Below are 17,079 nucleotides of genomic sequence, written 5' to 3' on the forward strand. Positions count from 1 at the left end.
TTCAGCAGATTTCAATTTAACCCTCTTTTATTACTTTTTTATAATTTAAGTCCATTTCGTGAGGCAGTTTGCATGTCCTTGAATGGAATCTCGTTACCATGAAAGCTTTTTTAGCATTGATTTCATAACAGTCTTAATTTAATAGCAGCATCATTACGGAGGGGCCCTGAGAGTGAGGCCCCAGCTTTCCAGGTCACTGACCTTTTAATTATAAACCTTGTTCTGATGGCCAGGTTATCGACTGGGCAGCTCCCAACTCCTGCCCCCAGCATGAAGATGATAATAACTGCCTTTCCTCCCCCACTCCCCAGAAAAGGGAGGAAAAGAAAAGTAACCTCTTGTGTTGCCAAAATTAATTTTCTCCTTCAGCTTTACTTTGTAATTAATTCTTTAATATGTCTCATTGAAGCTCAGACAGTTTTTACAAAGGTTTTTCTTGGGAAGAAAATAGAATGCAAGCCAACACAGTCCAGTGACAACTCAAACAAAAAAAAACCTGGTTGGTAGCCAGTGCTGTCAAAATAACTACTTGGACCAAACTGCTATGGCCCTCCAAACCTTATGCTTTTCTGTGTTTGATACAGAATGTGTGATTAGGCCATAAGTGTAGACTTGTCCCTCTCTTGAAACATGCTGCCAGAATATGGATTTAAGAGAAGAAAAGGAATGAAGACTTCACTGCACTACTGATTTGTGTCAGTGAGCACTGGTCCTGCTTCATACTCGTGGTACTTGGGATGACTTGTTCTCTACCTGTCTAGTAAGTGTTTTGTGCCATTGCCTCCACAGACATCATCAGTTGCAGCAGGAAAGCTGCAAGTGAGACCTGGAATTCAGATACTGAGAATAAAAATTTATTGTAAGAATACACTTAATGTATTAAGCATCTAGAACAAATCAACACACAATGAGAGAAATTCTCTAGCATAGGCAGTACCAGGGGGGATGTGCTTGCTGGTGATGAAAGAAGGTTGGAAGAGGTGTTCAGGTAGCATGAATTCTAACAGCTTGTGTAGACTTACAGAAATGACTGTACAGGTCAAACAGAAATGGGTGCAGTCTACATTTTCATCCTGCTTTGCAGCTGAGGGTTGCAGAGCACACTGTACCCATCACCCATTGAAACTTTGTGGCTGTTTGCTTGGAGTATGGGTAATGGTGTGTACAGGGTTAGCTGGATCTCAAAGCATCCACTTCTGATTTAGAGGACCACAGCTGCCTAACTTCACTACGTGGCTTTTAGGAGAGGAAATGAAGAATACTTTGTCTAAGTGATCTTGCAGAGGAAGCTTTAGGGATAGAGAATGTAATTACTGGGGAAAAAAATCACTAAGTTTCTTGAAAATCACTGTGGGATAATTCAAGATGCTTAGGATTCTGTTTATGACTTAGAAAGACAGCTAATATGCCTTATAATATTTTTCTTATGTTAAAGAAAAATCTGTCCTACTCCTGTTCATGCTCCTAGTTTGTTCTTTAGGTGCCTCCCATCCAAGCTTTGGATCAATAGAGCCCTGCATAAATGGAGAAATCTGGTTGTCTCCCAGGAACTTATTAGGGACCCAAAGAATGACAAGTGAGAGAATTAATGCCTTTATTGCTAACAAACTCAAAACAGTTCCTATCTGAATCAGCATTATTGGCAGTCATACCCAGTTTTGGCACTGCTGTGTTTGCCCAGTGCTGATCAAATTCAACATCCAGGGAAGATTTCCACTGGAGTCTCATAATCCAGAGGAATAGATGTGTTCATGATCCAGAAATTAGTTCCCCAGTTCTGTATTTTGTACGAGTTGCCTTCTTTTTTCTTCCTGAAAATGATTGAGAATCTCTATCCATCTGCTGTGAAGGAGATGTCCCCCTCTTCTGCCAGTCTCCCATCTGCATATCTGTCACTTGCTGTTCAGTACCAGCCTATCCATCATGCTGACTCTTTCCCCATCAATTTTACTGTTTATTTTATCTGAGCTTGTCATGAACTTTACAGATTTTCTTAACTTCTTTGATAAGAAGAGACCTGCAGCAGTGGTGCTAACAAAATGTGATAAACTAATCAGCCTTAAGACATCCTGATGAATCAGATATGGCTGCTCTTTGGAGTTGTCAGAGGTTTTGGAAGAAAATATTTTAATTTCATGGGAAATTTTGAGATTTGGAAATTTCTTTTTATATTAAACAGCAGTTGACATTTAAAATCACAGCATTGTTTTGGTGTTTTGTTTTTTTGGGTTTTTTTAATGAAATATTTCAGACCTATCAGATCACTCTCTATTGCTTAGAGTCGAAACTTCCCTATTGTAACTGAGAATAAAAATTAATAGAATAATCTAATATCTACCATAATAAAACAGTGAAAGTATTTGGAAAAATGGCTTTTGAATGGAAATCTTTACTTTTCTCCTGAACATTTGTGGTGTTTTGAAGAAACACTTTCTGTAACTTACAGAAGTTTGCTGAGGAGCTCTGCTTGGAACTAAAGTTCCTCTCTCACTTCAGGCTCAACCTTCAGTGATCTTGAACCAGTTGGATCTATACTGCACCCAACAGGAGAGGTGGTTCATTTAACTGATACTGGGTGAACAGGCTGCCACATTACCTTTGCCATGTTTTTGTAGCTTGAAAAGTACTGATAGATTGCAAGAGATGAGATTGATGCTCAGGAAGTTGTATGTGTTACAAAATATTGGTTGTAAGCTTAATTTTAACAAATAATTGATATGTCATGGGTTTAATGATGTCTCTCCACTTGGCTATCTGACAGTAACTATGTAATATAAAAGAGCTGTTAAAAATGGCTTTGCAAAATTAACTCCTGTTGCTCAGTGAGTGTGTTTTGAGTCATATCTGCCTTGTTTGCTGTCAAAATAACATTTCCATTCCTGGTAGCATTGAGAAACCAATCTGATTACATCAGGGTGAGTTGAAGTCTATTCTAGAAGACAAAGTGAAAGTAGTCAATTATATTCTGAGTCCTGAAACTGTTAGTCTTAGTGATGGGCAGAAAAGACCCAGACTCTGAGTCTGACTTGTAAACTTAATAATTTATTTATCATGTTTTCAAGTGAAATTAAATGCAGAGTGCCAAAAGAAAGTCACTTCTGTAGTAACAATCTAAGAGCTGGTATTGGAGATCTGAGATACGACTGCTTGCCTGGCTTTGGGCAAGTTACCTGTTCTCAGCTTGCCCATCTGTAAAATGGAGTTAATTACCCCTTTTGCATTATTGACTTAGTAAGATTTATGTTAGCTCTGTTTCTAAACTGCTTTGATATGCTTTTTTCAGAGTTCTTGGTTTGGCAGTGGGTGATTTTTGAAGTTGCTTGCTGCAATAAAAGCCATATTTGCAGGGAGGTTGAGAATTTACTTCCATCAGCTGTGTAAGGGAGGGGAGAGCTGCAAACTTTAGAATGTCAGAATGTCAAGGCTCAGGCAGATTGCGTGCAATCCTAATCCAGCCCTGCAGCTTTGACCTTTGAAGCAAGCTTCACCTCCAGACAGTTGAAGAAATCTGTGTACATTTGTATAAAAATATTTTTTGTGATAGCAGGAATTTGCTCTTCATGGTTACCCAGCCCACGGTTTCTCCACCGTCTTCCTGGAGCAAGGAAGGGAATTTAATTCCTGCTCTGTGGATGAACCTGGTATTCTCAGTCTCAAGAGAGCCTTCTCTCTTGGGGCTAAAACCAGGAGTGTAATCAGCATAATCTGTGCTGCTCTTCTGCTGAAAGCTATCTCAGACCTTGTGATGCTTTGCTGCTGGGGAAGATGAAATATGTTTCTATATGAGGCAGATCTCCAGGTTCTCTTGGACAGCATTTCTACCCTGTCCAAAACTATGTCTTGGGTTCCTGTTGAACATGAAATCCCACTGTTTGCTTTTCTGCTAGACACTGCCCCCTCTCAATTTTAACCTGGAGCAGTCATTCTTTCCTTAGCTGAACAGGGAATTTAGTCTTTGGCTCATTCTTTCCTATTCTCACCGATGGAACCTCATCCAGGCGAGACTTCACTCCCCTAGGAGGACAGAGAATTCATTCTCAGTGAAATCTGAGGCTTTCTGAAGTAAAAGCTGTTGACTTTGTCATACTGTGCAAATGTGCACTGCTTTTAGCAAGACAATAAAGGGTAAACGGGGTGATCTCTGCTCCTGTGGAGAGGTCGGGTGGTTACATTACACAATCTTCTAGAGCATCTTGCAGCAAATACATGGGTTATATTAAAAGTTGCAATCATATCATTTTTTAAAAGTAAATTGCTGACCTTATGCAGTAGAATCAGCTTTATTGAATTTCGCCCAAAATGCGTTTATAATCCGCCCGCCCCCGCATACACATGATATTCATGTCCTTGCTGCCCATGTGGAAATGTCCCTTTTTATGGTGATAAAATTAAATTTGTCTTTGTCTCTGCCTTGCCTCACCTTTTAAGATTCCATCCTTAAGAGATACCAGTGGATGTCCGTACCAGAGAATGAAGATGGGCAATATCCCCGCATGGATGGCTGACTGACTGTGAGCCAACTGCCATAGTACAAATAAATAAGCTTTTCACAGTTAGAGGACAAATAAAGCTGAGGACAGGTGTAATATGGGTATTTTTCTAGGAGCATTGTGGCCTTAGCACAGGTGAGAATTTATGGTGACTTCGAAGTACTTGTGCTTTGCACCTACGTTTTTTCTAATTGTACGAAATGTAAAATCCACAAATAGTTATTGTGCCAGTCTCATAATACTGTGTTAAATGTCCTCCTTTAACAGTAACTAACCATCAAACCCTCTAGTCTTTGCCCATTTACAGCCCCCTTCCTGAGTTCACTCCAGAACAAAGTGTTTTACAGCATGCTTGAGAATTTAACAAACCTGTATCCTGTATTTCTTTGTGTATTCAAAGTACTCTACAAATATTAACTGACTAAGCTTGTGACACCTTTTGTGGAATGCCAAGATTATAAGATTAATTTAATGTACTTCTGATTGCATTTTCTCTTCCTGGTTAGACCTTTACATTCTCCAGACAATTTGGATTAAAAAAAAAACAGCCTGCAAATTTCAGTGTGAAACAGAGGAAATACCATCCCCATTTGTAGATGGGGAAACTGAGTCAACAGATCTGAGATCGTTCTGATTCCCAGTCATATATATTTTTTTTTTTGCTTTGCTTTGTTTTATAACCATCATGTGACATACTGTCAGTGTCATGTACTGGTGTTCATAGCATTTTCAGTAAAATTACTCAAAGCATTATCATGTTTCTCTTCTCCAGGGCCCAGCTGCCTTTGGGGGGCGTGAGGGGCGTGGGGGAGGTTATCTGGTTTTATTCAATAAAATCAACACAAACCATCTAAGTAAATGGAGGGGCAGATTGGTCTCTGCAGTGTTAGCATGTATCCTTTTTTCTAGCATCTCTCCCAGCCTCTCTTCCTTTTTACTTGGCATTTAAAAGGCTAGCTGCTCAGAGGTGCAGAGAAGAATATCAGAATATCATTCCTCCTGCTCTTCAAGTAACCAGGAGAACGCAGCTGTTAAACTCAGAAATATAAAATACATGTTTAAAAGATGATTCTGGATGTGTTTAAAAAAGAGAGCGAGAGAGGATTCGAGGGAACCAAAAAATAGCAGCTTCCATTACTGTAATTAAATGGCAGCATTTAACCTATCAGGCCGTTGCGTGTGTGTGAGAGACGAGCAGGGAGCTGCATTTGAAATGATCACTGCCTTCCTTGGGGGATAGAGTAGTTAAATAATTTGTTTGTGAGGTGTGAGTTCAGCGTCGGGTAAAGCAAGTGCTTGTGTGTGTGTGTGTGTGTGTATCTTAGAAGCTAGGGATGGCTGTGTGTTTACTGAGAATACCCTGGAGGATGGGATTTACAAGCACGTGCACTGCCAGTAAGAACACAAACTGCATTTGCCCATTTGTTGGGTTATCTGCAGTCAGGGCCTCACCTGGGCCCAGATTGCATCATGAAAGGAGAGCTTTTTTCACCCTAGGCCACCTGAGAGAGACAGGAGTATCAGTAAAAGAAAACCAGGTAGAAAATGGGGGAAGAAGAGAATCTTAAGTACTTTTGGTGACTCTTCATCTACTGTGGTGACAGGAAAGGGTAAGTTGTTCTGTCTGGTTGTTGGACTTGGCACTCAGGATTGTGGGGGCTGTCATCCCTGGGGAAACAAGGACAAAGCTGCTGCTCAGAGGTCTGTCCCTTCAACGGCACATTGAGCAGTTCCTTCCACTGCAGCACTGTTCCCTCTCTGCCTGGCACAAGTCCTGTGCTTCAAGACAGTTGTGTGCAAAATTGTGTGGAGGGAGAGATCTGAAAAGTGCATCCTTGCCCCTTCATCAATGACTGTGATAAGTACCCTGTATAGACCACCCCTGTGGTGCCAATGAGCCCCTTTGGCACCCTGGAAATGAGACACATTCTTACATAGTGCCCAGAATATCTTCCTGCTTGTATTCACTCCCTTTTTATTTGTGATTCTTTTCATTAGGGAATATTTCCTAGTTCTGGAGCTCCCAGAGCTACCCTCCCTCAGTATGAGTTTATACTAGTAGCAAGTTTTCCAGCTACTTCAGCTGCCTCACCTACTGATCTGACTTGTGTTATGTTGCAGGAACATGCCCATAAATGTTTCTTAATCTTCACTCCAGTTTCTGTGTGAATTCTGTGGAGTCACTCCCATTGGAACTCCTGGGCTGGAACTTTTCTTAGACAATAGAAGACAACAGATAGTGGTAAAAATAGGGATTTTGGTATTTCCATTTTGAGCATTCAGCCCTGTGACTGTATTTTGAGGGCACCACTTGGCCAAAAGGAGATAAGAGATGTGCCATGTATTTTAGCACCCAGTCAAAGCATGAATTTGAGCCCTTGTGTAGTTTGTTGAGAGCTAGAAACCTGGAAGGATTTCCAAGGATGATCCACAAGCACACACAAGAAAGGCTAAACTTGTCACATGAATAAATTATTTCTTGCAAATGCCTTACCTAGCCCAAATGCATATAATGTATGTCTAGATTCTGCCAACTGTCACTCTTTATACATGATAACAGTGTCAGTCTCAAACGTTTTACAAAGGATGCTGTGTAGTAATATTCCTGTTTTACAGATGTAGAAACTGAGGCAGATGGAGGTTAAATGACCTACCCAAGGTCAATAGCAAGGCTGGGAATAGAACCCAAATGTGTAGAGGCTTTTTATTATACTAATAAGGAAACTCTGGAGGTGTGTTTGGCATGGTAATCGGAACCCTAGAGAACTAGAAGCAGTTAGTATGTTCTGTGCATGTCCCGAGGGAGCAATGATGAAACTTCTTTTCTACCTTACCACTCCAGTTCTCTGTGTGTGGTCACCAGAGTTTTTCCACCACTTAACCTGGTTATTTTTAGTATTGTTGGCATTAGTCGTCCTCTGGGCGTTTAATCCAGACTCCTTTAATTTTCTCCAGAACTCTGAAGGGCTGTTGAAGGCATACGGGGAGAAAAAAAAAATAACAATAAACAAACCAAAAGATGAAAAATGATCTTTTGAGACTTCTGCTATTTTGTTGACTTGTTCCCTAATGCTTTTTGTCTTCGGTTTTCTTTTATCATGAAGGACCCTGCTTGAATGTGTAATCTTGGTTTCTTAAAAGTTCATTTGCTATTGTTTCTTTCTTCTCCACCCAAGATTAACATCCTGTGTGATGACATAGATGGTTGTTGTCTAAATGGACGCAAACTAACCAACAAAATTGTGAAGGGTGGGTGGAGAAATATTTATACAGTTGTGTTAAAAATTACAAAGTAGCTTTGCCTTTTAAACAGAAGGTATTTCAACACTGTTGTTGGCAGCATCAGCCTTTAATTTTACAGGTGGCTAGCTTTGTAGTAGCATTCAGCAAACAATATTTTAATGGCATGTAAAAAAATTTCTCTAAAACAAAAGAAAGAAGCACGAAGGTGATTTCTAGTCCATACTGAATACTTGCTGACATGTCTTTTTATGCTAGTGTGTGAGTGTCTCTGTCTTAATGGGGGAAGCTCAAACCAGATTTACCTGAAACTTTCGTACCATAATAATCAAATATGTAGTATTTAAATTTATTTTTCTTCACTGACCTTATCGGTATGATGATACCTGACTCCTAGGTGTCTTAACATTGATTCCACTTCACAGAAGCCACTTGGAGGAGCAAAGACACTCCATCATGTCCTGAGAAAATATTGATCAGAAAAAGAACTTGGACTCCTGTGTCCATGGCTCCTCACCCAATGTTACTGTCTTTACAGTTCCATACATTTTTCCATACATACTTCCATGCATTTTTACATTTTCTTGGAAATGTGCAGCTATAGCTACTGTTTGCTGTACTGCTCATAGCAACTGTTGATGCATGGTACCTGCAAAGGGAATGACTTTTGGGGTCCCTAAGGAGTGTTATAATACAAGTAATGAGGCTTAGGAACCATCACCATGAGACTGGTCTCTCTGCAGGAGTAACACTTGCAGATCACAGGCTGGGCATGCTTGGAAACTTAACCCATTTAGGGACCTTGTGCTTGTTTTCTGAGTGCATACTCTTATTTCTAGGGAGGCTCTCAGTTGTTGTAACAAATTATGACAGCACTATGGTTACTAGAGTAGTTTCTCTTCTGTTATCTGGATTTTTTGCCCTATATGGGCTTCTTTTAAACAAATGTCAGAGCCTCAGTTACGGTCTTAGTCCTGATAAACTGTCTTGGAACTGGTATCCTGGCATAGATTCTTCAAAGCCTTCAAACCCCAAGGTAGATATTAACTACAAATAAGCAAAAATTTTTGTTCTCTCTGTACTATTCTGACATGATGGACTGGCTGAATTGGATGTCCTGTGTTCCTGGGTTGGGAACATTGGCTTCTCACTTAGTCTCATGTGTTGTCTCTTCATCACTAGTGGTGCCACAGACAGATGGATTCATTCTACCATTGACCACTCAAAGGAGGCTTTCTGTCAGGTACCCTTTTTCTGACTGTGTGATAACAGAAAGGAAAATCTGAAGGCAAGAGACCTAAAAATAAAATCTGTAGACAATGATAAAGTAATTTTTCCCCCCATTTTGGTATTCTTAGAATGACTGTAATAAACAGGTACTTGGAAGAAGATACCCAAAATTGAAGTTTTGCAGTGTTTTTGTATACACTTGTGTAGGAATTTTACTGGGCTTTGTAACAAAACTTCTGGTTGTATGATTCAAGTTACTGAGGACTTCTGGACATGTCTTGTTTGGTCATGTTGCTGTCTGCCTTTTTTTTTATTGGACTTTTTTGTGAAGGAAAAATTGTGCTTGTTGAATTCTACTGTCTGCTACCTGAAGATTAATTATAAAATGAGGCATCCAAATCCTGTTAAGGCCCTGATAGTATTACATGGAATAGGACATTTCAGAACCCCAGGTCTGAGTCCAGTTATCCAGCTACTTTATCCTGTATGTTGTTCCTTGTAATCTCCTCTTATTGCTTTGGCCTTTGAAATACAAAGCTTAGCACTGAGAGCTTTTACTTAAGGTATCCCTTCCTTTTTTTCTATGTGGAACAGAGATAACATACTTCATATAAGCAAGGAGCTTACTTTACATTAAAAGAGGAAGACCTGACCTCTTTACTACAAGTGAAACTGTATTCTCTGTGCCTTGAAACTACCAGTGAAATACATTTTGCTCTGACTTATAATGTTGTGATTTATGCTGTGATATGCTTTGTGATATTACAATGTCCTTTTGCCTTTGTGTTTGATTTTTCCCCTCTAATAAATTCTGCTGTGGATGTTGTCAGTGAACAGGGGTATTTACCCAAAATGCCCATAGGAGGATGAGGCATTCTCCCTGCTGTCTGCTGCCTCACAGAAGTAATCCTATGCATTTTTTCCCCTCCCATTAATCCTACTGCAATTTTTTTCCTATACCTTTCCTCCTTGTTTTCAAATAGTATTAGCAAGGGAGATATTTTAAAATAGAAAACAGCTGGAAGGAAACATATTTCTCTTTTTCTCTCTCTCCTGTGTATACACATACATGTTAGAGACAAACATGAATGAGTGACCTGAAGCAACTTTCTCATTTTCTATTTTTTAACTTCTCTTTGATAGAAAACTGAAAAGTTATAGCACTTGTTCCTGTTTTTTCCATTCCAAGACATGCCGAGCAAGTAGCTTGCCCTTTCTTATTCAGAGTGAAAATACTTTGATCCAGTTTTCTGAAGACAATACTCATTTCATACGAATATTTAATCAGTAGAAAATAGGGAGGATTTAGTTTGTTTGTTTAGTATTTAACCAAGTGAATAAGGCAGATTAGGGGAAGGGGGGGGTACCAGCCCCATAAACAAGGTGATATATAATATTTTTTTTCGTTCTCCTTTTAAATAAATACCGATCAGCTTTATGTTCAGAGACAATAGGAGCCGTTGGCTTAAATTTGCAGTTTACTGTATTTATGGCTGTAATATCAAGGTGCTGCCGTCGTAATTTCATGCCCCAATGAGAAGAGCAAGGTCGAAGCAAATGCTTCCATCGGCATCTGCTAACACACTAACTCATAAACAAGGCCCGGCTGGATCAGGTGGCACGGAATAATACAGGCTAATGAAATACAGCACAGCTTTCCATTACTGTTAGTTTTTACAGTGTCGTCATTACGTGTAATTTATGTTTAAAAAATTCAATTTTATACAAGGCTCTGGGAAATAGGGGTCTGCAGGTCACCCAACGACTTTTAACGGCTCTGAGAGTCCTTATTGCACTCCACTGTTCCAACAAAATGTTAATAATAAATAATAAAAAAAAAGCCCTCTTTTACTTTTTCACCGGTTTGCATATCTTGCTCTGTCTTTTTAATTACAAGTGGCTTAGGAGAGTTTGGGGCTCTGGATGATGTCAGGAGTTATCCCCTTTACTGATGCTCCCAGAGGGGGGTTACTATCTGCTTGCTTTTCTTTTGTCTATCAATCACCTGGGGTCCTGTAAATGGAGTAAACACAGCTGAGGAGAGGGAGATACTTAACAACCTCTCTCCCAAACCCTCACCCTCTGACATTGCCCTCCTCTCCTCCATTATACTTCATTTTATTATAGACTCCAAAAAGCTTGGCCAGGAAGAGAAACTGCTGCCAGATGTATTTATTTATTTGTTTCTATTATGCCAAAGTACTTTTTATTTTAACCTATTCTTTCCTGGTTGCCTCCTGTAATTCTTAGCACCGTAGTGTCAGTCAGCTTTTCCCCTCCTTATTTTAGTGTTGTGCAACTGAGGTTAGAGCATCTTGATCAGTTCTGAAAGCTGCTTAGTCACCCTGATGGGTTAAAGTATATTCTGTCTTAAAGATTGCAATTGCACAATGAGCAGTCTCCTGGATGAATAAAGCTATTAAGAATTCAAAGCCCTTTTGGTAACTTTTCAAGTTAGTTTTATTTCTGCATTTTTTGGCCTGACACTTGAGACCAGCCAGTTTCACTTTGATGTTGGGGTTCCTTTACACAAAGTTTGAGCTGGAAGTGTAGCAGCAGGATGTTTACATTCAAATCCAGTGTCTTAATGTAAATGAAAGCTAAAAAAAAAAAAAAAAATAAAAAAATCAGAGGCATTTCTCTGAGACAGTAGGTTTTGTTGAAATGTTGGGTTGGGCATGGCCTTGTGAATGTGATCCAAGATGTGTAAAAGAAAATTGATCTGGAGACTGTGCCTCTTTGACCTTCTTGAAATGTGTTCAGCTAAGCACAGAGTGGGATATAGGACAAACATTTGATAAAAGAATCAGCCAGCACTGCATGTAACTGACTGAACAGGTGGAATCATTAGTCTGGATCAGATCCCAGAAGGGTTTATGATGATTCTTTTAAAATGTGGCCATGTTATTTCTGAGCAGAGTTGACTCAGTGGCTTCCAGGAACAGGAGCCTAATGTTGTTTCAGGGTGCCTACCAGTAGATTTCCCTTTTAGTCATAAGATACAGTGCAGTAACTTTGGGTACTTATAGAGTTTATTGTTGCCAAACAAGATGTTCAGTTCTATTTTGTTCTTAAAGAAAGTGTGTGTGTGTGTGTGTGTGTGTGTGTGTGTGTGTGTGTGTGTAAAGCAATCTATTCCCTAAGCACAATTCTTAATTTCCTCCTGACCAGAAATTTTCTCCCTAAAACTAATATAGCCTCCAGGTTGTGAAAATCTTACATTAATTATTGGATTGAGCAATGCAAGGAGGAGTATAATGAAGAAAAAGATATGCTTAGGGGATGGGACAGGAAAAAAGGTTGTCACTTGAAATGTCAGAGTCTGTGGCAGAGAAGGAGAAGAAGAAACTTCTTGGCTCTTGCAGTGAAGCCCTTGTAAGGGTTTTGCAGTGCAATAGTTGCTACTGTATTTCATCCAGAAAATAGAGAAGAATGGATTGATGGTAAAACAATGAATTGGGACTCACATCTCCTGAGTTTCATTTTCTACACTGACAGAGATTAGGTTCTGACCTTGGTGCTCTTCTGGTGTCTGTATGTCTCACTTCTTCCTCATCTGTAAAATACAGGTAACAGTACTCCTCTGAGTGCTCCTCTGCTTCAGAGCAGTCATTAGAGGAATGATATTTTTGTGTACCTGATGTCACATTAAATAGTAGTAGGTGTTATAAAAGGGCCTAAACAGACAGTCAGGTCTTAAAAGTTCTTGGTCAAAGGGGCTTTTTATACAATACCCAAGGTTCAGGCATCCAGAGATGTTTGTGACAAGCCATTTTATTCTCTGACTTGCTCTGATTCTGTGTTTGACTACAATTTACAGAGGCTGAGTGATCCCTGGAAACTGACAATCACAAAAGAGGGTCAGCAAGAGTCTTTCAGAGCAAAACAGTCATGGGTGCTGGATTATTCAAATCAACAACCTGAAGCTTGAAAAGGAAATTTTAAGGCTTTCTGAAAATTATGACTAATTCTTTGCAATTGCTGTGGTGCTGTAGAGGAATGAAATGGATGGTTGGGGGAAGGGAACAGGTTTGCATTCTGTAGGGCTATGAAGACAGTTTCCTTGCATCCTTCTCCTCAGCTCAGTCCTTGCTCAGTACCCTCTGCGGTTAGATTATTCCTTGCAGATAGCAATCAACTGGAAGGAAGTGTGTGTCTAATTTGCATGAGATTATTTAAAACAAAAAAAAAGGTCTGCATTAGTCAGGGTGATGGTAAACAACGCAAAGAGATGCCTTTTATAATATAGCCGTGGCTCAGCTTTCAAAGCCAAATATAATTCACTTACAATTGGCAGTTTCTTTTATTGTTCCTTTTAACCTTTTGCTTTCTGCATGGTCGTGATCTTGGTGAAACTCCAGAAGAATTGAAATGTCTGTTTTCCAGAGTGCTGGGAAAGTGGATTTAAAGCAATTCTTCTTTTAAACTTAGGTGGTTTTCTTGACACACCTATTTGAGAGTTGTGTTAGACACAAAGCTCCAGTTTTTGCATCCAAGTAAAGTGGTATTATTTTTTAGGTTACCACCTTCCTGCTAGGTGAGAACAATTAATGGACCATAGACACTTATTTATATAATAGTGGGGTGATAGAAATAATAATAAAGCAAAGTGAGATATTGGAACAGATGACACTTTGATCTTGTTTAGAAATTCCCACTTGTCTACATAATTAATATATCGAGGCTGAGTAATTTGGGGCATGGAAAACTCATACCGTGTGCACACGTCTGTGTAGGTGGTGAATCTGAAAAAAAAAAACAGTCCAAAGGGAATTTTGGTGAGTTAGTTATAATTGCCTGAGGACAGTCTTAGAATGTCTTGTACATTTTTGTTAGTGTGTGTGAGAAATGACAGCCATGAAGGCAGCTTTATTTCTGAATCCACAGATGAGTAGTTGCAGTGCAGACTTACTCCATATATATATATATATGCTTAAGGAATTAGCTTCAGGAGATTATTATCTTAATTCTTGGTGGCTGAGATGACAGGACCTTAAAAACATCTTATTCAGATGAATAAAAAGGTGTTCCAAGGTGATGGCACTCCCAGTCTTCTCTGACAATTAAGAAGAGATGTAGTTGTGATGTTCTTTTGGGTAATTCCACTAGTACCACGAACAAGACCACTTCACAAGGAAGCAGAATAGTCCAGGGAAGTAATAACAATTTCAATTTGCACTGCTTTGCAAACATTCAGAGCAAGAACTCAAATGTGAAAAGTTTCTCATCATTCTACCATTCACATCAGCTTTTTCTTCAGAGCACAGCAAGGTTTTAATGGAAAGAGTGATATTTGAATGTCTGTAGTTGGCAATACCAGAATAATCCTGGAAGTGCATTTTATCAGCAAAAAATTTTAGGTTGGTTTTTTTTCTCCAACTGGATGAGAATCCAAGGGGCAATATGGTTAGGAAACAGTAAGTATTGTTTCCTAAAGTAAGGATCCAGCATAACTTCCATACATTTCTGAGTGTTACATATGATGAGATTTGCTGGTTTTGCATCAAATAGATCACCATGCCCTGTTCTGGTGGGAGCCACATTTGCAGCCAGCAGCTAATGTTGTCTCCATCTTTATGAAATTCCATAATTGCCAGTGATCTTCAGTGCTGGCATCTGTTTGTGCTTTCACCTACAATGGGTAATTAGCAGCTGGTTAAAAAAGTTTCTGGGTAGGACTTTGCTTTTTAGAATGGATTAGAGGCCATAAGTATGGCTTTTGTGACTAGAAAAGCAGGCTGAGTTCATATGCCTTTTATTACTGTCACTGTAAGTCTCATTCCATGGTGTTATGTGGGGGTTTGGTTCCTTGGTGTTGGAGGAATAGATCAAACACAAATAAAAGGGAGATTCTGACAGATGGCAGGACCAGAGAACAGGAAAGTCAGATTTCTGGTATTGTTTCTGACACTGGCAATATTCTTTTATGTTAAGAGAAATCACCTAACTTGTGCATCAGTATCTGTATTGTTGATTAGGTATAACAATATCCCACAGGAATTCCTGGGATCTCATATACTAACATTTTCTGTATGGTATCTCCCTGTAATGTTAGAGACCTAAGTGTTCTAAGGGATTAAGTTCAGGAATTTCATCTCCTAGGAATACTTGGTGGATCTCAAAAGGAGGTGATGGAGAGACAGCATTACCCCTTTTTCTCTCACTGCTCCCATATTCATCCCCTTTTCCTCACTGTTCAGTCACTACAGCAATTGTGTGAGCAGCAAGTGGGCTGCCTCTTCAAATCTCTTCCCTTAAATCCACATTGCCCCTTCCAACCTTTCTGACTGTTTTTGCAGACACACTGCAGGTCCAGGGAAAGGTCCTGCATCAGTGGTGACCAGTGATAGGACAAGGGGTAATGGGTGTAAATTGGAGCATAGGAGGTTCAAGTTGAACATCAGAAAAAATTTTTTTACTGTAAGGGTGACAGAGCCCTGGAACAGGCTGCCCAGGGGGGTTGTGGAGTCTCCTTCACTGGAGATATTCAAAACCCACCTGGACACGTTCCTAGGGGATGTACTCTAGGGGGCCCTGCTCTGGCAGGGGGGGTTGGACTAGATGAGCTTTAGAGGTCCCTTCCAACCCCTAGGATTCTAGGATTCTATGATCACTTCCCATGTTCCTCTTAGCAGTGACACTGGCTTTCTATCTGCTTCTGTGCAGGGGAATAACAGAACAAATCATACCCAGCTGTCCAGGCCCCACATCATGGTTGCCATCTGAGTATTAAATTCTTTTTCTAGAGGATGTTTTCTCCTGTTGGAAAAAATAATCCAGCTGTGCTTCCTTCTTCACAGATGCTGGTCATTGTGAATCCTTTGGCTGCTTTTCTTTTCCCCCTTGTTGGCCAAATCCTTTCCATATGTTGTGGCCAATTACAGATGGTCACCTTGGCATTTCCTGATGGCAGGAGTGACTGCACCAACGTGTACCATGTGTGCAGTGTTACTACAGCACTGCATGAAATGAAAACCAGGCTGCCCTGGGGCAATCTCATCATGCAGCAGTAGGCCGGGGCAATGCTAAGCTGAAAGTTTGGGCTTGGCCTTGTTTTGATCTGTTTTGTTATAGTTTTATTTCCTCCTTACATTCTGTGTCCCATTCATACTAATCACAGTCAGTCCTGATTTTTTCTTTTTATTTCTGCATTTGTCATAAAATAAAGCAAATTATTCCCGTCTTCGGAAACGATCTAGACTAATTAGTCGTCTAACCCAATAATTAGTTTTTTGTTTCCCTGTCTGTTTTCATGCATTATTGTTAGTTTTTTTCCCTCTTTTTTTTTTTTACACCATTACAGATTAAAATGAGCCACATTTGCAGTTGATGGTATCTTTTTTTCGGGGGAAGAATGGAGAATTGCAATAGAAAGCTACTTCAAAAGCAGCAATAAACTCAAGGATAAATTAAGGAAATTGAATGAGCCACATTTGGAAGCAGCATTGAGGCTAATATTGTGTCGCTTAAGGTTAAATTGCAACAGAGAAAAAAAGAGGGAGACATTCCAGTGAATCCAAAATTGGGGAGGCATTACTGCTCAAGTCGGTGCCAAAATTCTTTGCAGCTTGAAAGGGTTCTGCCTGGCTTGAGAATTTAATTATGCGTGCATCAAGTGGGTAAAGGTGCTAAACTGATTTCATTTCCTCTGCTCCCCCAGGCCTGACAGATGAAGAAATCGACCTGGCTTTCCAGCAGTCAGGCACAAGCACAGATGAGCCACAGTCCCCTGGTCCTTCTACACAGCTTGTGCCAACTCAGCCCTCTTACCCTGTGGTGCATAGTAAGTAACACTTTGAAAAACACCTGGTCCTCTTGCTTTCTGCAGTGATTTCTCCAGCAACCTCACAGATTTCTGCACCAGACCCTAGATATCAGTTTAACTAATGCCACATTTTTTGTCAGAATTGGGCACCAGATGTTATTTGAGAGCACTTCATGGCTGTTGGTGCCTCTGACAAGGTATGAACAAGGGAAATTGTGAAATAAATGATCATCATCTGCAAGCAAACATCACATGTAGTAGCCCATGATACCTTTTGACCTCAAGGTTATAGTCAATAAAATTAGATTCTGACCACTGCAAGGACTTGAGAAATGCATTTGGCTAACATAGGAC

At 39.9% G+C, this 17,079-nt stretch overlaps 1 protein-coding gene across 1 annotated transcript in view; it reads left to right on the top strand.

The window, feature by feature from the left end:
• Positions 1 to 17,079, top strand: part of PEX14 (peroxisomal biogenesis factor 14) — a 70,238-nt gene that overhangs the window by 37,556 nt on the left and 15,603 nt on the right. Inside the window, exon 4 of the mRNA XM_071767141.1 lies at positions 16,621 to 16,743. Within this exon, the coding sequence (XP_071623242.1) occupies positions 16,621 to 16,743 (123 nt within the window). The remainder of the gene's footprint in view (positions 1 to 16,620; positions 16,744 to 17,079) is intronic.

The sequence above is a fragment of the Heliangelus exortis genome, chromosome 23 (assembly GCF_036169615.1).
Source record: "Heliangelus exortis chromosome 23, bHelExo1.hap1, whole genome shotgun sequence".
Classification (NCBI taxonomy): domain Eukaryota; kingdom Metazoa; phylum Chordata; class Aves; order Apodiformes; family Trochilidae; genus Heliangelus; species Heliangelus exortis.